The 22749-nt window shown below is 57.4% G+C and overlaps 1 protein-coding gene across 1 annotated transcript in view; it reads left to right on the top strand.

Moving 5' to 3' along the window:
- The window catches only part of NIBAN2 (niban apoptosis regulator 2), a 46924-nt gene that overhangs the window by 11991 nt on the left and 12184 nt on the right, over positions 1-22749 (top strand). Inside the window, exons 2-3 of the mRNA XM_036329600.1 lie at positions 16709-16839; positions 21513-21641. Of these exons, the coding sequence (XP_036185493.1) occupies positions 16709-16839; positions 21513-21641 (260 nt within the window). The remainder of the gene's footprint in view (positions 1-16708; positions 16840-21512; positions 21642-22749) is intronic.

The raw sequence follows: 22749 nt of genomic DNA on the forward strand, positions 1-22749 counted from the left end.
AGGAGCAACACCGGAAAGGCGGCTCAGAGCCCCTGGTGAACCTGCCTGCCATTCCACACCCAGAATTTACCCACACGTGGCCAAGTGGTTACGTTACGTTATAGCATTGGTTACAGCAAGAAAAAAAAAAAAGGGTGTCAATCAGTAGGTCATAATCTGTGGCCAATAGGTGAAGATGTAATTCTGTTCGTCTGCAAATGTATAAGTCTGTACAGATGTAGAAAAAAATACAGGAGGAAATTTATCAAAATACTAATAGAGATTTTTTCGGAGTGGTAGGATAATGGATTATTTCTTTTTCTTCATTCTCCCTAGATTTCTTTTTTATGGTAAATATATTAAAAATGTAAGACTAGTCCTATTGACCGTATTTTGGGGGAAATTTTGATCCTTTTGTCTGACTCCAGAATCTAAACCACTCTGGCCTGTGGGGACCCCAAAGGGGTTGCGAAGGGCAGGCTTGGGAAAGAGGTAGAAAGCAGGGAAGATTCTGGAAGGAGGGGTGTTTGAGTTAGGTCTTGAAGGACAGGATGGATTTTGGCCATCACAGTTGGGGTCCAGGCAGGTAGAGGGAGTGGCTTAGCACAGACAGTTGCCTGTCCTTGGAGGGGGCCAGGGGACCGGGGCTAGAGAGAGAGGGGCAGGAGCTCTGCCTGGTGCAGCCTTGAGTGCCAGGCGAAGGGACCAGGGAGTGGGGAGCCCTTTCTCATCAACACTCATTGGCTGGGCTTTGAAAGAGGGTTTTCCCTGTGCTGCTGTGAGTAAGAATAGCAGCCGCACTTCCTTTGTGCCCTGTCCAGGAGGCACTGGCTGCGGATAGATAAGACTATGGATGGATTCCACAATATGGAGCCCCTCACTGTGCCAGGCAGTGAGGGTAGGTGTGTGTGGGTTCTCGTTCCACTGGGAGAGTCTGCGACCCATCAGTCCGCCACCCTTAGGTACCTGCTCACCACTCCGGCCAGAACATGGCCCCAGGCCCCAGGTGACCTGTGTGGCTGCTGAGGGCGTGCGAGGCCCAAGGCTGGGCTGGAAGTCTGCGTTTGGTGCTCAGGGCTTCCCCTCTGCCTGTCTTCAGTGTGTCCTCTGCTCTCTTTCCCCATCAGTACAGGGGGGCTGGCCATCACCTCCTCTGAGTGCTGTGAGCTTTCCGAGGGATGCCGCTCGCCTGGTGCCTGGCACAGAGCGAACACTCAGAAGAGAGTTGCTGCCCCACTTGGGGTGCAGTGTTCCCTCCTGAAGGAGCCCACTGCCTGGACTCTGGTGACAGGCTGGTGCTAGGCCAGGTCTCCCAGCAGTGAGCTCTTACCTCCCTCTCAGACCCACAGTGGCTCCCACCTGCCAGCACCCGCCAAAGGCTGGTCCTCGGTTCCTGGAGTTTGAGCTTTCAACTTTGAGCTTCCTCAGAACTGTCCTTGTTGTTACATAAACGGTATCTAATGACCAACGAAAACAACATAAAGATAATGGGAAGAAGGTGAACATTGCCAATAACCCTGCCACCCAGGAAGAATGACTTCCAGGCGTTTTCCTGATGCAGAAGCAACGGTGGGGTGTGGGCACGGCATAGGGGCCATGCCCCCTGCAGTGTGTGGAATGGTGCAGAATGTTCCATTAGGCCCCAGTGGCCTGCGTTTCAGCTTGCTCGGCCAAACCTCTCGTGCTGGGCACTTGAGTTGTTTGTGTTTCTCCCTGCGGTAAACAGCATTACTCCATCCTTTCTACGGTTGAGAGCTTGCTCAATGCCAGCTCGTGTGTGGGGCTGTGGGTGCCCGTTGGGGAGGTAGCCACTGTCCGCACCCTCCCAAGGACCCCCTTCTGGGAGGACACACCCAGCACGGAGCTCCAGCCCAGGTTGGAGGGGGCGGAACAAGGGCATCCTTGGGAGCCTGGGGAGCAGCGGTAACTCAGACTTGGAGCTCAGGGGAGGCTTCTGGGAGGGCTGGGTGTCCAGGCAAGACCTAAAGGCTGAAAGAGGAGGACAGGGTCATGGGCAGAGGGGCAGCTCGGCAAAGGCCCAAAGCCCAGAGAGCACAGGTGTTGGGGGAACCAGAATTTCCCAGAAATTGGTGGTTTCGTCTCGGTTCTTGTTGGCCCTGGCAGCAGCTTCCCCATGCGCACAACACTTTGGTAGTTGTTTCTTGGTGTCCATACACCTGTTCCTTGGTGGGCGCCACGGAAGCAGGGTGATGCGCCTGCCCCCCGGTGAGAGTCGGCAGACCAGGCCTCCACCTCTCAGCGGGGTCCCCCCTACCCCCATCCCCTGTGCCCGCACAGAGAGGGCAGGAGAGGCTCAAGAGCAGGGCCTGCTCAGCTCCAATGTCTCCGCCCTTCGCAGGTGCTGTATCGTTTGACAGCATCTGCTGGGAGAGGAAACCAAGGATCTGAGCTTAGGTGACAGCTCGGCTTGTGTGATGGGGTGGTGACCTTTCCTGCCGCCGATGTGTGTGACCTTGAGCTAGCCTGGCCAGCTCCAGATCCGGCCCCAGCTGTACAGGAAGCGCCCTACTGGGATTGGAGAGCTCCTGGCTGAGGCTAGCCCCGAGGGTGGGGAAGGTCTGTCCCCAGGCCTGAGCTGGCTTTTCTTTCCTTTCTTTTTCTTTCCTAAATATATTGTTATTGATTTCAGAAAGGAAGGGAGAGGGAGAGATAGAAACGTCAATGAGGAGAGAGAATCATCCACCGGCTGCATCCTGCTCGCCCCTGCCTGTACCAGGGATCGAGCCTGCAGCCCTGCCTGTGCCCTGACTAGGAATCAAACCATGACCTCCTGGTTCATAGGTCGACACTCAACCCCTGAGCCACATCAGCCGGGCCTGAGCGGGCCTTTCGCAGAACCCCATCCTCTCCCTGTGCCCTAAGATGCCTGGGAGACCCAGTGGAGGCGCTCTGGTGTGATCTCTCAGCCAGGGGCAAATACAGGTGCTGCGTGCTGTGCTCTGCGCAGGGGATATAGCATGACCGAGACACACTGGGTCCCTGCCCTCGTGGGGGAAACAGACACTAAACAGTTAATTATTAAAGCAAAGTTGTGCTGATGACTAATGGGGGGTTCTGACTTGCAAAGAGGGTGGGGTGGGGGCAGGGAGGGGGGGAGGTGACTGTCGGGACAGTGCTTTCAGTACCCAGGTCGACAGGTGGAACTTGGAGCAATTTGATCAAGCCTGACGGACGGGCTCCTCCGGGCCTGCCCATATGGTCCTGGCTGGGGAGGGAACGCCGTCTTATGTCACAGTCTGAGGGTGTCAGGGCCTTGAGGGTCCAGTGCGATGAAGTCAGTCCCTTCACTGGACAGACCCTCGAGGAGATGGGAGCCCGGAGGTGTGAGGGACTTGCCCGAGGTCACCCGGGGCAGTCAGTGCCCAGTGGTCTTAGCCCTGCGGCCACCCCCTGGAGTCTGCCCCTGGAATCTGCATTGCTTCCAGGGGAGATAATGAGCCTGTCCCCAAACACCTACAAGAGACACCCCCCGACATCCCCTGGGAAGCAGACACAGAACTTGGGCTGTTGCTAAGCGCAGTTTTTCAGGGAGCACAGACAGATAGAGGTCATGCGGGCACCTGGACCAAGGAATGTGCAGCTGGCAGGGCCTCCGAGGGGATTTTCTGGTACCTCCCCTTCTGGTCCCCGAGGAGACCTGCAGCTGGTGACCCAAGGGTGGGGCAGGGCCTGTGTCCTCTGCTGGCTCAGAGGGCAGCCATGGGAGTCTTGTTATTTGAATAAACTTTTCATCTTCTATCTGCATGAAGCCTCCCCATGCTCCGAGTCCCTGGCATTCCAGCCCCAGATTGGGTTTCCTCTGGCCCAGCAGCAAACACATCGTGAATTTTCATATTGGCTTATCCGTCCTCCCTCCCCCTCCCCCTCAGCCTCTCCCTCCCTGGCTTTGAAAAGGCAGGAACCCTCCCCCTGTCCCCACCTCACTTGCCTGCAGGACCCAGGGAGCCAGCACTGCAGGCAGGTATGTGTGTGTAGCCTGGACTTAGTGTAAAGATGTTGACATCAGAGGGCACTCGGCTAATGAAACGTGGGGGATTGTGCCTCTGTTTAGCCCGTCTCTGTTAGAATTGGGCCACAGGGACTGGCATTTACTAGTGAGTGGTTCTTATTAGGACAGCAGCTGGTACTTATCGGGCTCTCACCCACTGTCAGGCAGAGTGCCAAACACTTCTCACACTTTGTCTTATTCCTCACAGCAACTCTTTGAGGTGTGCACTCTTTTTCTCCCCATTTTATAGATGAAGAAACAGGCTTGGAAGTCATGGTCAGCAGCAGAGCCGGGTCTGCTGGTCCCAAAGTTTGTGTTCACCTCCCACCTGGGACAGAATCTTCTCTGCAGCCTCCTTGCCAGTTGGCCACCCAGCCTCTGCTTGCACACCTCCAGTGATGGGGAACTCTCTACCTCGCAGAGCCGCCTGCCCCACGCTGGGCATCTTAGATAGAAAGCCCTCTCTGGTGGGTCCCTGGAGAACAGGCTCCAACATGGCTTTCGCCTGCTATGGCTGGCTTTCCCAGCGTCTCCCTTTCCAGGGAATTATCCAACTCTTTTGTTTGGGGAGAAGAGCTAAGTCCTTCCTTCTTTTCCTTAGCAGCTCCTGCCTGGTACTCAGCCCTTTAAAGAGTCCTTCATCGAATACTGAGCAAGATTGATGTTGAAACCCTAGCTCAGTGGTTCTCAACCTTCCTAATGCCGCGGCCCTTTAACACAGCTCCTCATGTTGTGCTGGCCCCCAATTTCATTGTTACAAATTGAACATAAAGCATAGTGATTAATCACAGAAACAATATGTAATTACATATGTGTTTTCCGTTGGTCTTAGGCGACCCCTGTGAAAGGGTCGTTCGACCCCCAAAGGGGTCGTGACCCACAGGTTGAGAACCGCTGCCCTAGAGGCTTTTCATTGATCTGGATGTCTTAGTCAATGCGATAAGGGGAAAAAAAAAAACGGTATCACTACAAGGTACCAAAAAGCAAGACACACAGGGTCCTGCCGTCATGAAGTTCAACGGACTTTTACCTCTAGCCTCTCCCTTGGCCTTGTCCACCTGTGGGAAGTGGAGGCTCGGAGAGACAAGGAACCACCCACCTCCACCGCCAGGGAGCAAACCGGGTTTGGTCGCTGAGGTTTGGTGGCGTGTGGTTTGTCGGGTGTCTGCTTTCAGAATCTTCATTTCTCTCTCCATTTTCCCTTTCTGATGAGTTAACCTTCGAGGGCCCGGGAGGATTGAAACCCAAGCATGTAGCTGCTGTTCTGGTTCTTCTTTGCTGGCCCCCACTCATTGGCATGAAACACAGCACAGAGAACGGTCATTCGCACAGGTCAGCTCCCTCTGTGCCCACCCCGATGACAGCAGCCGTAGGAGGAAGAAGCTCGCACGCAGGGAACAGGGACGCACCTCGGGCGGCCACTGCAGCCCAGAGCTGGGCTGTGCTCTGCGTCTGTCTGGCTCCCCAGCCAGGGCTCTCTCGGGGGCAGGAGGTCGGGAGCTGAGCAGGGTGCTCAGTGCGGGGTGGCTGGCCCTCCGGTGATCTTGCAGCTCTGGGAGTCTCCACCTGCCTTTGACCCTCCCTTTGATCCTTTCTTCATGACTCCATTGGCCTGGGTGTGGCTGTGGCCATGTCAGGGCGCGGTGCAGGACACCAACCTGCGGAGCCAGCCCGAGACGTGCTCCTGGGAGCAGCAGGGGTGCCCTCCGTGGCAGGCACAGCACGGGCACCAGGGGGGCTGTGGGTAGGCCGGCCCTGTCCTGGGTGGGGGACGCTGCAGGGCGGGCCTTGGCACCCTCCCTTCTTCACCCTCCCAGCTGGGGTCTGTGCTCCCAGAGAGCAGGGACGCCTGGGTTCTAGGCCCCAGAACAAGCCGCCAACTGTAGGCTGTGGGTACGGGCAGCGAGGGAGGGGCCGGCGGGCATGAGAGGGCTTTTGTTTCCCTGTTTGTGTCTAGATGGGAATTGACTTCTTCCCTCCAGGCAGCCTGGAGGTGTAGGGGAAAGGGCAGTCCCGGGTGGCTGGGTCTTCAGTCTGCCTTGTTTCTGACGTTTCTCCAGAACACTCCAGCCAGCCCTCCCTCCTCAGGCCCTCCGGCCTCAGAGCTCATGCTTCCTGCCAGACTTGGGTCGCTGAGCTGAGCTGTGGTTAAATATTTGCTAACTGAGAAGAGCTTTAAAGGCGGCTCTGTGAGAACTCCCGACCAGCTCCTCCTGGCCCGCCCGCCGCCTTGCCCCAAAGCTGCCTTCGTGATGGGGAGGCCGGCCTGCCCCTGCCCTGCCGAGCCTCCCTCCGGGCCCACCAGCCTCCTGCACAGCCAGTTTGGCATCTGAAACTGGATGAGCCCCACCGGGTGTTGTTCACTCAGCATGTGTTTACCGAGCACCCACCTGGGCCGGGCATGAGCTGGGTGCCGGAGATGGCGGACAGGGTCTGTCTTGGGGAGAGCCAGCCCGAAGGAGCCTTTCTCAGTGACGCAGTGATTGTGGCTGGGAAGAGTGCTAAGGGTAGGGGAGGCTGCGGTAGGAGGTTGTAGGGATAGGACTTGGGGTGGGGTGGGGGGTCCCCGAGGAGGTGGCGTTTGAGCTTGGGGAGGAAGAGGTGACGTTTGTGCCTGGCCAGATGGAGGGGGTGGGCTCTGGGAGAGCATTCCAGGCCAGAGACCCTAAGACCTGAGCCTGCTTTCCTCTCTGGGTACTGAATTCCCACTGACTTCGTTCTCCCCATTTCCCCCCAGCCTCAGTTTCCCCATCTGTCCAGTGGGGAGCTTGGACTTGATCTCAGAGGGCCCTTCTCAGGTCCAGTGGCCTGTTACCAGCCCCGGGGAGCTGCCCTCCAGTGGGGACTGTCCCAGCGGAGTCACACAGACTTGTGTTCTCGCCGTGGACTGGGCAGGCCCAGGTGCTGGGATGGAGCAGGGAGCAGAGGCTCTACCCGTGTGATGTCACGTCACCTCTGAGCCTCAGAGTCCTCATCCACAGAAAGGGTTTAATAACACATCCGGGCGAGGGTTAAACGAAATAATGTCGGCTCTAATTGTTAACATGGGGCGCTGCCTCTGTGCCTGGCATTGGGCTAAGTGTTACATGCATTAGCTCATGCCCCAGTTATTATTATAATCATATGCAAATGGTAACTCAGAACATTGTGTGGAAGAGATGACATTTGGGTCGGGCCTTGGAGTCTGGCTAAGATTTAGAACTGTGGGAAAGAGGGGAAGGGAGTTCCGCAGCGGGCACAGCCCAGGTGGGAAGTGCCTGAGTCGGGCAGGAGACAGGCAAGGTGGGGCGTGGGAAGGGAATGCGGTTGAGATGGTGGTGGACCCTGCATTCGGTTCAGTGTAATGTGTTTGCGGCTCAGTGTAATGTGCTCGCGGGCTGCAGTTTGCCAGGCCCTGTGGTAGGTGCTGAGAACGCGGCCATGGGTGAGCCCACGGTCTCCCGGGCGGTCGGAGGCCGGCGAGAGCCTTTGCAAAGTGCCCTGCGTGACTGTCGCCTGCTGTTCCCACAGCCCTGGGGTCGGGGCTCAGGCCCAGTTTGGAGTGTTCTGCACTTGACAGCTGGCTGACCTTGGACAGGTCACTGGGCCACAGGGCCTCTGTTTCCTCAATGGGGTGATGCCTGTACCCACCTCCTGGGGTGATGTCACCATTTGCTAATCACCCCTGCAGAGTGCTGGCCCCGTGGCGACGCTGCATGGTGCCTGTCCGGCTGGGTGGCCTTAGGCAGGCTCCCGAACTGCCCCCTGCCTTCGTTCTTCCCTCTGTCCACTGGGGTGATGACGAAACCTCCGTCCTCCTGGCCACTGAGATCTCCCACATAAAGCTCCTCGCGCAGAGCGGGCATGCGGTCAGATGGCCGTCATTGGTGGGCCTTGGGTGTGCTGCGGGCTGCTGTGTATGTGGGGAGAGGTTTTTCCTGGTTCATAACTGGCCCCCGGGAGGGGTGACCTAGCAGAGGGTCCCTTCAGGGCACCAGAGGCCGGTAGGGAGGGAGGCCTCGGGGTGGCAGCCACCTTCCCCAGGAAAAGAGACGGCATTGTGCACGTTCTCGTCCCCGGGACCCAGCCACAGCCCTGGGTTGGGCTTAAGCCTCCCTTTCTGTGGTGAGGAATCTCTGGGGTGTGTGTGGGGAGCCTTATTGCTCAATGGGGCGGTGTCTCTCTGCGGGAGGCGGCCCTGGCTCCGGATCGCTGCCTCTGGCGTCCTGCTCTGGGCTGTCTTCCCATTCTGTTCCTACTGTGCGCCAGGCCTTGTCCCAGGTGTGGTGGGCATTGCCAGGGGGAGTCAGACAGGGAACATGCCTTGACCAACAACTAGGAGATCAACAGGGGGCTTGTGGGAGCCAGAGAAGCTTTCTGATTCTGAGCAGGGGAGGATCAGAGGGCAGGGGGTAGAGATTTGGCGGTTGTGGCTGGCTGGGCGCCAGGGACTATCGGTATGGTCTGGGCTGAGCTGGACTGGTTCCTGGCTAGGAAGCCTGCTTCAGCCTGATGGCCCTGTGCTGGGGGGCAGGGCACGGGGTGGGATGGGTGTGGGAATCCTCTCGGGGCCCCCCAGTGGGGTCCCAGGGACCTGCCATTGCTCTACACGCCTGCTTCAGGGCATGCTCATGGGGTGACCTGATCAGTCCCTTGCGCCACCCCCCTCCGCCACCGGGTGCTATTCCCCCTCTGGACAAGGGCTGGCCTGGGGCATGCAGCGTCCCGCCGTCGGGATTTGGCTCTGCTGCTAGTTCAGGCTTTTCTCCTAGATGGGCTGCCCAGCCCGTCCCTTGCTGGGCCCTGGAGCTGTCATTACCCCTCCACCGGGTTCCCCCTGATTACGGGTCCTGAGCGGGAGCCTTGTCAGCCTTTCTGGCAGCGGCCACCCACAGGCCAGTGCTGCCTGGAGCCCTGCCCCCAGGGGCTGGCGGTCTGGAAGGTGGAGTGAGACGGATTTACTAGACTCCGACGGTTCTGGGTGCATGTCTGTCCCTAGAGAAGTCACTTGCCCTCTCTGAGTCTCCATGTCTGCTCTGTAAAGTGGGGACAGTGCATGAAAGAATGCGTGCACACGTGTAGCACCATCCTGGGCACAGAGGAGGCGTGGACAAGCAGCCGTTGCTACCATGTGTTAACAGTCACAATGGGGAGGGGGTCACATAGAAGGGCCCTGGCTAAGTCCTGGGTCCGGGCAAGCCGACCAGTGACCCTAGGAGAGTGTCGACACCTCTAAACCTGAGGCTCTCCTGCTCTCCATGGAGGCACTTGGAACAACTGTGACACAGGGAGGTGGAGTCCCGGCCTCACTCTGCTCTTCCTTCAGCTCCAGGGTGGGTGGCTCTGCGGTGGGTGGGGTTGGGGTGCTGGGCTGTCTCCCCCACATTCCCTCCTTGGCCCTGGTCCCCAGCGCCCTGGGAACTAGGCAGGCAGGTTCCGGGCCACCCCGCCTGCCAGGGTTTCAGTAAGCAAATCTCTCAGCCCTGAAACCGGGCTGGGCCTGGTGGCGAGGTGTGGCCGGGAGCCCACTGGAGGGACCGGATGGGCCAGGAGCGGGTCTGGCACAGTGCCCTCAGCTGAGGCCAAAACAGGGCTGGCACCAGCGTGAAGCCCCCAGGGTTGGCACAAGGCTGATGTGGTCTCAGGGGGAGAGCTTCCTCTTTGCCCTGGCACCCCACTATCAGCAGAGTGGGGGGCCTGGGCTCAGATCCTGCTGTCTCTGGGAGGGGGTCTCAGTTCTCTGGGTCTCCATCTCCTTGTCTGAAACGTTCCTCCGATATGACAGCACCTGGCGCGGGGTTGACTTGAGGATTTGGGGGGGTGGTCCAGCTCAAAGTTTTAGCTCAGGGGTGGCACGTGCTGGGCTTTGGAAGGGCCGCGAGAAAGCAAAGAAACTCCTTAGCTTGGCTTCCGGACTCTGCAGGGTGTTACCTACCTGGGTCCATTCTCCGAGGACCCTGCACTCTTCCTCCCATTCTCAGCTCAGCAAGGACTTTCTCTTCTCCGAGCCTCAGTTTCCCTATGGGAACCATGGGCTCAGTACCCCATCTTCTACCCCACCCCAGAGTCTCCAGGCAACTCCAGGCCACCCTGGGGCCTCCCCAGTTCTTGCCCAGCCTCCGCTATCTGAGTGCAGGAAGTAGCGTGATCCTTAACGTTGTCAGTTTGGAAAATCAGAGATTAATGTCCTTCCGGCTGCTTGGCTGCTGTCGGTGCTGGTCCTGGGGATGGGGGGACAGTGGTTGCTTGCCCCTGTGTCAAGGGCTTCTCCCTGGGTTGGAAGAGCCTTGGACAAGAACACTTAATAGGCGTCTCCATTAGTGCTGTACCTCCTCCCATCAGGGCCAGTGCACACTCTCCTTCGCCCATAGATCTTCTTATCACCCAGCCAGGCATCTACTGTTGTGCCATTTTGCAGCGACGGAAACAGAGGCCCCGAGAGGGGAACTGCCGTGGCCGAAGCCACATAGATAGTAGGTGGCAGAGCCGGGGCTTTCATCCAGAGCTCAGGTGCCTGGAGGAGATGGGCTGCCCCCCACCCCACCCCCATCCTTCTGCCCAGCCTGGGGGTGACTGTGGTCAGCTCCCACTCAGTTGACTCACCCACAGCTCAGAGGAGGTGGTCAGCTCCTGGGGCCAGGACAACACTGATTAGATCGTCATTAAGATATTAAGTCAGCTGAGCCAACAGAGACCCACCCACCCATTTTATAGGTGGGATGATTGAGGCCCAGAGAAGATGGACAAGTAGGGACCCAGCAGGTGTGAAGGTTCCCTGCTAACTCTGACCAGAGCGGGGGATGGAGCCTCCAGACTTCAGGCCTGGCTCTGACAGTGGAGCCACTGGCGTGACCTTGGGAAAGTCACTGCCTCTCTGAACCTCAGAATCCTCACCTGTAAAATGGGCCAGTTAAAGTCGGCTTTACCTGCCTCTTGGGACCAGACAGAGACCCAGCCAGAAAGTGTAAGGTAGGGCTTTGGAAAGCCCATTGTGCTGCAGTGTGGGAGGCCAGGGGAGGAAGAGGCTTTGGTGTGAGACATGGCTTAAAACCCACCTCTTGCCCTTCCAGCCTGTGTGTCTTTGAGTAAGTCGCCAGGTCTCCCTGAGCCTCAGTTTCCTTATCTGTAAAGTGGGCATAACAGTATCTGTTCACATTTGCTGTTGAACATGCATATGTTCACAGAGGATAGCATGCCTGGTAAACTCGGGGGCTTCTGGGGCAGAGTTAGGAGGACTGGCTGGTGAGAAGGCTCCCCCCCCCCCCCCCCCGAGTCACCCTCAATGGTCCCAAAGAACATACCCTTTGGAGACAGGGTTCCGGGCATTCAGGGGGCAGAGCCTCCTAAGATCCCAAGATTTAAAGATGCAAGATCCCTTACTCAGCCAGCTCACTGAAAGGCTTGAATCTAAAACAACCCCCGTGTGTGTGTGTGTGTGTGTGTGTGTGTGTGTGTGTGTGTGTGTATGTGACTGTATGTGTGTGACTGTGTGTGTGAGAGTGAGTGTGAGTGTGTGTGTGTGTGTGAGTGTATCTGTGTGAGTGTGTGTCTATGTGTGAGTGTGTGTCTGTGTGAGTGTGTATGTGTGAGAGAGAGAGAGAGTGTGTGTGTGCTGCCCTGGCCCCCATGTCCTGGGAAGTATCCTCTTTGGAGCCCACTACCCTCGTACAGCAGACATGACGTGGAGATGGAGGCCCCGGGTGGGCAGTGGCTCCCTGAGGTTGAGCACAGTGGGGTACTCAGGTGCACCCCTAGAGTTCACGGGCTGCTGCGGGAATCAGGACCCCCACGGGTGGACCCTTCCTGTGACAACCCATGGAACTGCACACTAGGTTTTTGTTGACTGACGGAGAGAAATGGCCCTTGGTGAGCCACTAAGCTTTCTGACCTCGGTTCATACACCTGTAAAGGGAGAGCTCTACCCTACTCACCTCTGGGCCATTTGAAGAATCTGGGTGTGTTGGGCCCTCCTAATTCTGTGGGACGTGCTGGCAGAGGGACACAGAAGAGGGCAGTGATTGGCTCTGGACACTAGTAGAGGCGGAAGGTTATGCCAAGGGACCCCGCCAAGGTTGAATGGGAGCCTGGGTTCCGGGTGCTCCACGCACACACCCAGCCTGCCTTTCCCACCCCCTCACCTCTGCCTGTGCCGTTCCTTCCTCCTCATGGGCTCACCTTTGTCTGTTGAAGACTTGCCCACCTTTATCATTATTCTTATTTTGTGATTACTTTCCTGGTTCTTTTTTTTCCCAAAAGTTTTTATTGGATTTTTTTCAAACTATAAAAGTTATACCTGCTAATAGGAATGTTAGTCTCTTATATTATTGTTAAAGGCTGAGAACTGTTATGATTAAAAGTAACATTTATGGAGGTCTGAACTGAGCGCTTCAAGGGCTATCCTTGACCTGCAGAGCACTGTGAATGGATTGTGTTATGCCCATTTTACAGATGAGGAACTTGAGGCTCTGGGAGAGCTAGGCTGCTGCAGGCCTGGGGTCTGGCCGAACTGGGACTCCATCTCCCACCCTGTGCTCCTCACCAGGAAGCTGGGAGCCTGAGGCTGGAGGGCAAGCTTTCAGTCCCACTACCTTCTCCTGCTACAGCACTTGGGGCTGGGTCAGTGCCAGGAGGGAGGGGGAATGGGTGAGAGAATGTGGAAGGTAGACGAAGCCAGCACACACCCTCAGACGTCTCTGCCCCAGCATCTCTGTAGCTCCCAGCAGCAACTGGATCCCTACAACTAGCCTGGGTCTCTCAGTTCCTGGGCCCAGGGGCGGAGGGTGCCCTATGGAGCAGTGGTCGGAGGCAGGGTTAGGAGGGGGTCAGCAGGCTCCGGCTTGAACCCTGAGTGCCTCAGCCTGGCCTCGGGGGAGCCCCTCACCCTCTTTGGCTGAGTCTCCTTCATGGTTGTGAGCCTTGGTCTTGGAGTTCCTAAATCCATGGTGTGTGGTGTCTCCAGAAGCTCTGGGAGGAAGTGAGAAGAGTTGGTGTGGCAGGTGGGGAGGACAGAGGGGCGCCTGAGGCCTCGGGGACCACCCAGGCACGCAGGGAGGCCACAGTGGGAATTCAAGCTGTAAAATCCCGGTGGCAGCCCCAGGGAGACAGCCCCTGCAGGGAGGCAGGAAAGGAAAGTGGGGTGCAGAGTAGCATTTGTAGGGAGGGGGCTGTCAGGGTCCTCCTCCTCCAGCAACATTTGGCCAGAGAGGGAGACCCTGTCCAGGGTGTGTCCCCTGCCAGCTCTTTGTCCTTGAAGGGGGCTGGGCCCCTCCCCTCCTGCCTCTCTGAGGCCCAGAGTCCTCATCCTCGGCCTTCCTGTGGCACTTCCTTTGTATCAAGCCGGGGGCAGCTCCTCCCAAGCTGTCTTAGGACATTTCTCAAGAATGTGCTTGGGGCTACCTCTGCCAAGAAGCCACAGCGTTCCCCCACTGTCTCCCCTTTCCAGCGCTCCCTTTGCTGCCAAACTTAGGAGAGCGCCCAGCTCCCTAGCGATGCCACCTCTTAGTCCACCCCTTACCCAGCCTCTGCCCGTCCTATAGGGCCTGGTACAGAGCAGGCCCTCAGTAACCATTTGGGGAATGGACTCCCCTCCCTCAGCACCTGCTGTGCCAGGCCACAGGGGCGACCACAAGCCCACCCGCCTGGGGTTTGCAGTCAATCCTTAGACACAATGAGCATCCCCAGCTACTGGGGTGTGAGAGACCCCACGCTCTTCAGTCTGTTTGGTTCTAGAATTTTAGGCGGCAAAGGGTTTATCTAAAAACGGCAGATCAAAAAATAAAATAAAAGTAAAGCAAAAACCAGGCAGATCTGTACAGTTCTTGAGTTCGGATAGTAAGGCATGTCTGTAATTGCGGTGGGGTTGGAGCCGGGGCTGCTGCAGTCTGTTTGGGGGTGCAGGGAGCATGGGGCTGCCTCCCCTTTTCCTGCTCCAAGTTTCTGCTGGTACCCTTTCCTCTCTCCACCCTCTGCCTGGCGACTTCTCCCCTCTACCCCAGTCCTCTTGCCCTTCACTCCTGGCCCCCGGCCCCCAGTTGCCCTTGGATAATGTGAGAGGTTTAAAATGAATTTCATCTTCGCCTCCCAGCTCGCCGGGCCACTCTCCGCCGGATGTTTCAGGTCTGTCCGCCTCATTTTCGCCTCCTGGCTCTGTCTGGGTCACCTCCTTCGGTTGTCATTTCCTCGGCCTCTGCCAGCTTCCTCTCCAGCCCACAGCCCCAGCCAACGTGGGCCTGCAGGACGCCGTCCCGCGGTGATGCCTGGCCTTCACCTGGCTGGCCTTGCCCTTCCTGCACTTTGCCCTCGTCTAGCCTCCTAAACGCTGCCTGGATATGATGTCTGGCCCTCGCTGACCGGCAGCTGAGACCCAGGTTTAGCTTCCTCCTGGACCTGGCGCCCTGAGGTCAGGGCAGCTCCCGGCCCTTCTAGAAAGAATGCTCTGTCCGAGGCTGGGTGCACAGGGCTGGGTCACACTCCCACAGACTTGGCTGAAGGACCCTCAAGGTCGGAGGGCCCACACCTACCCATCCTGCACCCTGGGAGAGTGCCCATGGGACCCAGGCTGCTCGGGGCAAAACCCCAGACCGAGGCTGAGTGGGCTGATGGCTGAGAACCCTGCTCTCCTGTTCTGGCACCAGGAGCCTCTTATCCATAAAGTGGAAAGACAGTAGTGCCGACTCCCTAGGCTTTTCCTGAAGGTTCTTGGGGATCGTGCCTGTAAACCTTGCCCCGATCCCCGCGCCCGCCCCCCCCCCCCCGCCCCCGCCCCCGGCTCGGGTTAACAATCGATGGTAACTATTATTGTAGTGATTACAGGATTTATCAACATGATTGTTGTCTAGGGTCCTATTTTCTCTGTTTGGCCCCAATTCATTACCATCTCTCCCCCCACCTCACCCCCACTCCCCATCTTGCCTCATTTTTCAAAACAATTCCCATGGTCTTTGAGAGGGTTCTGGTTGTTTATGGTTTTCAGAAATAGGCATTCAAAGCAAATTCCTCATCTGCTCTCCTTGTGTTCCCCCCAAGACAGAATGTGCACAGACAGGATCTCATCCGGGGAAGGGGAGTGCAGGCTGGGCCAGGCCGGTGGACGGGGTTCCAGGGGCTGAGCTTCCTCCAGGCGGAGGGCGTGGCTTGCCTGAGACCTCAGGTGGAGGATGTCGCACATGCTCTGGGCCTCCTCCCTGACCCCACCTCTTTGCCGGGCCCCAGGATTACATCCCAGCTACGCCGCCTGCTAGCTGTACGACCTTGTGCCAGAGACTTAACCTCTCTGCTCTCAGTTTCCTCCTCTGTAAAATGGGGCGATCCGCCCAGCCAGTGTGGCTCAGTGGTTGAGTGTCGACCTATGAACCAGGAGGTCACGGCTTGATTCCTGGTCAGGGCACATGCCCAGGTTACAGGCTCGGTCCCCAGTGTGGCAGCTGATCAAGGATTCTCTTTCATCACTGATGTTTCTATCTCTTTCTCCCTTTCCCTTCCTCTCTGATCCACAAAAATATCAATAAAAATATATTTAAAAAAAAATGAAGTGGCGTGACCCAGTTCTACCTCACAGAGCTATGGAGAGGATTCCATGAACTGCTGACCAGCCGGGTGCCCGCTGCCCCCAGAGACCAGCACGAGAGGGACGGTGTCACTTCCGCCTCTTTTCCTTTGAGAAACCTGGAATCCGAGGCTGCCAGGTTAGCAGGGCCTGTTGTGATTGAGTCCAGCCTGTTAGTGTGCAGGGGAAACTGAGGCCCAGCGAGGTACAGCGGGCCAGCGCACACGCCCCTGGACGGGACTCAGCACCAGGAAGTCCTTCCCAAGGAGACGGCCCCCTTGTTGTGGGTCACAGCCCTCTCCGGGCCTCAGCTTCTCCACCTGCACAGAGGGATGCCTGGCAGTGCATATACTGAGTGTCTGACGGGTGCCCGAGGCCACAGGACTCACTTTCTCGGTTCAGAAACCGCTTTAGCAGAAGAGAGAAGCCAATGACCAGTGCGAGCAAAAAGGTTGTTAACTTGGTAGATGAGTCACTTTTAGGATATTTATATTTTATTGTGAAAAGAGTCACGCACGTAAGCTAATTAAATGCAATAAAAGTGAGTAAAGCAGAAGATGGAGTGGACTCTGCACCCCTCATTCCCACACCCAGAAGTCCCATGTCCACAGTCTGCAGTGTGGCCTTCCCGACCTCGTCCCATAAGCCTCCAGGAGGTTTACATGTACGGACAGGGCCAACCTCAAATGCGATGGCAGGCCGCGCGATTCTGTGGCTCGCTCTTCTCTACGTGACCGAGTGTGGACACCTTCCCGCAGTTGATGCTCATACCTATAGACCCTCCTCCGTCTCCTCACGGCCTTATCCTTGTGCCCACAGCTGCCAGTCACCCTCCAAAGGGCCGTCCCGTTTCCAACACCCCAGCCCCGGTCAGGTGCCAGTTCCTCGGCATTCCGGTCTGACGGGAACCTGGAGTCTTGGTTCCGGCTGCATCTGGTCGAGGCTGAGTGCCTTTTCACTCGTCTCTGGCTCCCTCGTCCTTTCTCTGCCTCGGGTCATTGCCCATTTCCCTGCGCGGAGGTTCCCCCAGGTGTGTGTGTGCAGGAAATGCACGCTCCTGCCCAGAAACGCAACGCCGAGAGCAAACCATTCTACAAGCAGGAATTTGGGGTGCGTGGACGTCCCTCCCTGGGGCAGAGTCGCTGCGTGCAAATACCTGTGATGACCTCATGTTCCCGTTGGTCCTTCCCTTTCAGAGAAAACGGGAAAGATCCTGACGGAGTTCCTTCGTTACTACGAGGACCAGTATGGCGTCGCCCTCTTCAACAGCATGCGCCACGAGATCGAGGCCACCGGGGGACCGCAGGCCCAGCTGCTCGCGCGGAAGGTGAGAGGCCCCGAGCTGGCGTGGCTTCTGGCCGGGCTCTGGCATCGCTCACCCCGTGGTCTCAAGCCAGTGGCTGCTTCTCTGGGCCTCAGCTGCCCATTGTTGCCATGATGGGCTCTCAGGGCCCCACCCAGCTTCTGAGCAGGCAGAGGACCTGGTGGTGGTGGTGTCCAGGCCCCCAGGCCCCTTTCTCACTGTGGGTGACACCCCCAGCTCTGCCCTTTCCGCACAGACAGGCCTGGGTTCCAGCCAAATCCTTCTCTGACTACCTCACTTCCTGGATCCTCAGTTTATGCCTCTGTAAAATGGATCAGCACACCTCCTGCACAGGATGCTGTAAGGGTTAAAGATGCGAGTCAGCGGGTGCTGGGAGCAGGGAAGGAGTTTGGTGGCGCTGGCTGACACCGTTGTCATCACTGAATCCCGGTAGCGGGAGGATGATGTATGTCCAGTATGTGTTTGTCCCGCGAGGGACTGGAAGCGCCCGTGGAGGTGCTGGGGCCACTGTCCTGGAGGGATGGAGACTGGAACCCCGTGGTCTGGTAGGAAAGAACTCGGGAGGATCTGGGTTCAAATTCTCTAGGTTGATCCAACCCCCAAGGCTCAGTCTTCTCATCTGACAAGTGGGTGCGTACCTCCTGCGTAGGGCCGTGGTGAGGATGCAGAGAGGATAAATGTGTGTGTTTGGGGGCAGGTGGGATTACTCAGGGGGTGTGAGTCCTGACCTGCTGGGTGACCTCAGGCATGGGGCTTCACCTTACTGAGCCTCAGTTTGTCTGTCTGTGAAATGGCGTTCAGACAGAGGAGTCATGGGCCAGAGGACTCAGGGCAGCTTCGTGGAGGGGTGGGATTTCATGGGGCTTAGGCATGGATACAGGCATTGGGGGTAGGGTTGGGGGCGGGGGCAGGGGAGGCAGCAGAGCAGACAGAAAAGGTTAGGAAGGCCTGACACCGGGATTTTTATTTTATTTCATCCCACTCCCCATCCTCCCCAAACGAGGGACTGAAAACTGTGCTGTCTACCCTGAAGCCCCAGTGGGGTGGGAGCTGGTGTCACTAGCCGGGCTTTGAGGAGTCATTACTCTCTGGTGTCCTCTCAGCTGGGGGAACAGCTGGAGGCATTAGCTCAGGGGCTGGGAGAGCTGCTGAGACTAGGGATGACCTTGACAGACCGGCAGGCCCCTTGTCCGGGACCCACCGACCGTGTCAGGTCAGATGCTGGCCCCAAAGTCATCGGCAGGCACTCCAGGAGACAGACAATGAACAGCTGCTTGCACAGTCCAGTGGGTGCCACCACAGGGTGAGCCCAGACAGTGGGGGCCTGGCCTCTCAGCTGAGGACCTGATGGGAAAAAGAATATCAGGCAATGGCACGTGCAGAGGCCAGAGCTGAGCCTTTCAATGGCTCGCCCGGGGTGGCGGAGGCAGGACTCTGAGCCAGGGTCGGATTCCTAGCTTAGGGCTCTTTCTGCCTCTCCATGCCTCATCGCCCAGCCTGCTTGGGGTGGAGGGGAGGTCAGGACTGTGTGTCAGAGCCTCTCAGAGCATCACATGTTCCTTTGACTTTGGAACCAGCCAAGGCTGTTCTCTTGGTGTCATGGTCACCTCCGACCTTCTGACAAGGAGGGTAGAGGCGCACAGAGGGGCCTGGGGGTCTGGCAGGTGCACACCTGGGTGACAGGAAAGGAGGCAGGTGAGCTACATCGAGTGGGCTGAGCTGGAGTGGCCCCCTGTTTGGAAAGAAATGTCACAGGGATCCAGGTCCCAAAAACCGGAGATAGCAGTGGGGGCTGGCGGACAGCACAAGCCTTTACTCTGTGTGAAAAGGGCCCTCAGCACTCACGGTGCAGATTCGTTGCAGGAAAACAGAATTAACACGGAAGCAAGAAGAGTAACAGAAATCACCCACAACCCCTGGGAAGCAGGGAGATTTGGTCCCATTTTGTCACTCAGGAAATTGGCCATCACGATGCTAAGTCGTGACAGTAATATTATAGCAATAGAAGTAATGATATTAATCATCGTCATCATCATCATCACATCGTGTTTATAAGAAACAATAATAAAATAGGTATAGTAATAATCAAAACAGAAGTAATAAAATAGTAGCAGGTGTTTTAAGGGGGCATGGTTTGTCCAGCTGTGGGCGCTGAGGCGTGGAGAGGTCCTGGTGCTTGCACAGGCTGCCCTGGCGTGGGCGGCGAAGCTGGGCTGGAACTGGGGCTGTTGGAACAGGGTCTGTGTGCTGACCATTCACCCCCCCCACCCCCACCCCGAAGAGTCCCTCCGTGGTATTGGAGAGCTTTGCAGAATCCAAAATATTTTGCCTGGGCAGTCGGTTCTGTTTCATTTCCTGCAGACCTTCCAATGGAAACACGACGCTGCCATTTGAAAGTCTTAAAAATAAAACCCAAACCCACAACCAACCATCCATTCTTGGCTGCCCAGGATCTGGGGATGGACTTGGGGGGTGGGGTGGGGCGGGTTGCTGAGCCCCAACTGCCACAGCCTCCCGCTGCCCCTGGCGGAGGCCTGGGGCCTGCAAGGTCTCAGCAGGGTGTCAGGAGGGCTCTCTCAGCTCATTCTAGAAGACCTGGGGTTTGGGAGGTGGGATGAGAGTGGGCCCTGACCTAAATATAGCCCACTGACCCGCAGCTGTGACCTGGGCAAAGCCCGCGTGTGGGGTGGTGGGTAGGGGGAATCGTTTTCTTTTCCGGTAAATATTTTTATCCCTGGGTAGGAAGCAGTCCTCAGGGTCCTATTGTTTAAGTACAATGGGCCCTCGTTTTCCAAGAGTGTTTTGGCATTTCCCCTTGAAGGGTAGCAGGGAAGCTGCTGGGAAGAGGGGGCTGCGTGTGAAGAAGGAGGCCGAGGCCAAGGCCGGGACCTGGGGGCGGCTTGGGAGGGGCCCCTCACACCAGGCTGTAGCTGCGGGGCTGCCAGAGGCAGAGCCAGGAAGCTAGGGGGCCAGGCACCATTAAATCACGCTTCTCCCATGATGACATCTGACCCATGTTTCTCCTGCAAAAGGCACCATATTTGTAGAACAGGTAGAAGCTGCCCAGAAAGCGTGGAGCCCTGCCTCCCCGAGCTCCTCCCCGCCAGGAGTGAGTCTGCTCCCTGGTGGCCTGCGTCTCCTTTCCCGAAACTTCTGGGCGAAACTTCCGGGCGGGCGCTGATCTGCTCTGGAAGCACTCTCTCCCGGGGGCCGCCCCTCCTCCTCCCCAAAGCAGTCAGTCTTGGAGCTGGGAGATTGACGCAGACTGAGTAATCCTCACTGTGGCCACACGCGGACTGTGAGCTGCACGCAGACCTGCCAGGTGCCAGCAGCTTCAGCTGCCTGTGTGAACTGCACACGTCATCTCAGAGTCCGAGATGAAGTCAGTGCTGTCACGGTCCCATTGTACAGAAGAGGAAGCTGAGGCTTGTTAATGTAAAAAACCGTTGAAACCTGTAAAGAATTTTTGTGAGTTTATTTGAGTCAAACTGACAATTGTCAGGAAGCAGAACCTCAACGAATGGAGATAGTGCTCCGGAGAATGGCAGGGTTACATCCGTATTTATACATGAAATTCATTGGTGACAGATGTAAGGAGGTGGGATTAAGCGAAGCAGGGAAACCTCTGTGATAGGATGAATAGTAAAATGATGGACACATACTTAGGTGGGTGCAGGATCAATTAACATGATAATGAAGGAATTTGTAGTATCTGTCCTGGCGCCCAGAACATTTGGTTGTGCCCCAGGGGCTCCAGAAAAAGGGAAGTTACAAGTAACCCAGACATTTCAAGGGAATGTTATCTTAGAGGCAAAAAGGCAAATGGGCTCGGTAAGGATCAAAGTTGATCTTGTCAGTGAAGATACTGGCTTAGAACATAACTGCCCACCATAACTGCTTTCAGTTAAAGTTTAATTTCAGACCATCCTTTGTGGTTATTTTAGGTCTCTGAGTCTGCTAGGCTGCCACGCAGGCCTTCCCTGAGCTTGTCAGGTCAGCGTGTGGCCCCTTTCGTCCACAGGCTCAAAGAGGTGATGTGACAGGCCTGACTGAGGTCACTCTGGGTCAGAGGCAGAGTTGAAGTTAGGGCTTTGCAGGCAGGTTTGGGCGTTTCTGCCGCTCACACTGGTCACCAGTCTGCCAGGATGCCGGTCAGACATCGAGCCCTCCAGACTGGGGTCCCCTGCACCCCCGCCCGGATTCATGGAGGCCATCCCGTCAGCTTTCGGCTGGGGAGGCTCTCTGGAGCCACCTTGGTCACGTGTTTGTTGCCTTGAGGAGACACGGAGGCCCAGAGCTGGGAAGAGACTTGCCCAGGCCCTGGGGCCTTCACCGGCCTGGCCCGTGGGCGTGTCCCCTCTGCAGAGTGACTGCCCTTCGGAGGGAGTCCCAGACCCATCCGGAGGTAGCTGTGTCTGCGAGGGCCGGACGGCCTGCGGTCCTGCCTGGGTTCTGAATTGTGGTGTGCGGCCTGGGTTCAAGGGCTAGCATCTCCGTTGCTCCTCCCGGACCCCTCACTGCCCTGAGCCTCACTTGCCTCGTTTGCCAGGTGGGCTGGATGCAGCCCTGCCCCGGAGGCCTTCATGGGTGAGCGCGGAGGCACCCAGGCCGGCTGTCACCTTGTCAGAGGACCCCTGGGCCTCGTCGGCCTCACGCCCGCCCGCCTCCCTCCCCAGGTGCCGCTGGATGAACGCATCATCTTCTCGGGGAACCTCTTCCAGTACCAGGAGGACAACAAGAAGTGGAGGAACCGCTTCAGCCTCGTGCCCCATAACTATGGGCTGGTCCTCTACGAGAACAAAGTGGTGAGGCCGCCACTCCCTCCGCTGGGTGCCCGGTGCCCTCACTGAGCCCGGCTCCTCCTCCAACCCCAGCCAGGTCTTCTTCCCCTTCTCCTTGGCCCCTCCCCTCCCCAGCTGTCCTCCTTCATGCAAGCCCCCTACTCCTAAATCTGAGACTCCAGACCTCCACCCTCACCTGCCACCCACCATCCACCTTCCCGTCACCAGGGCCAAAGCAGAACCTCAGCCCCCACACCCTTCCCACCTCCCCATAGGTTCCCCTCTAACGTTCATCCATCCAGGCATCCAGCTCTGGATACCCCAGAACTAGCTCACTAGCTCCTATGTACGCATCCCTGCGAATCTCTCTCCAGTTCTTCCAAATCCCCATTTCCAGGGCCTCCTCCAACTCAGCTGCCCCCACCTCAGCCTGGGCTTCCTGCCACTCAGCTCCTCGGACCCCTCCCATCCTTACAACAGCCTCTCCCTGGGTGGTGATCTGGTCTTTTCCTTCCTGGTTATCCCCTCGCATTTCCCTGCTGCCTGCCCTGCAGCGGGAGGGATGTGTCCTGCGGAGTGTATGTCTCCTTGCCTTGGGCCCTTGCGGAAGCCCCACGCGCTGAGCCACAGACCCAGTTTCTTCTACCAGACATGTCTCCAGAGAAGCCAGGACAGGCTGGAGCCCTGTGCAGGGCAAGTCAGTGTTAAAGTAACCGGGTCAGGAGCAACCTGTTGCCGCAGGGCAGTGGTTCACAAATGGATAGAATTCCATCAGGATGACCTGGAAGGCCTGTTAAAAAAAAAAGCAGGTTGCTGGTCCTGCCCCCGTTTGATCCAGGCCTGGAATCTCTCTCAATGTGCATGTCTAACCAGTTCTCAAGTCTGGACCACACTTGGCCAGTAACCAGTGCACCCCCACCCCGTACCCCAGGTTTGAGCTACTCTCAAGAAATGTGCTGCGTAGTGACACCTAGCGGCAGGGTGCAGCATGGCAGCCCTGCTGTAGGAGCTACTTAGGCAGCAGAACCACTTTGCTCCCGGCTGGGAAAGGAAGCAGTGCCCAGACCTGACTCTCCCCGACAGGAGACTTGTGTGGTGCTCAGAGCCTAGGGCTTGGTGGACAGTTCAGGGA

The sequence above is a fragment of the Myotis myotis genome, unplaced genomic scaffold, assembly GCF_014108235.1.
Source record: "Myotis myotis isolate mMyoMyo1 unplaced genomic scaffold, mMyoMyo1.p scaffold_m19_p_12, whole genome shotgun sequence".
NCBI classification, from domain to species: Eukaryota; Metazoa; Chordata; class Mammalia; order Chiroptera; family Vespertilionidae; genus Myotis; species Myotis myotis.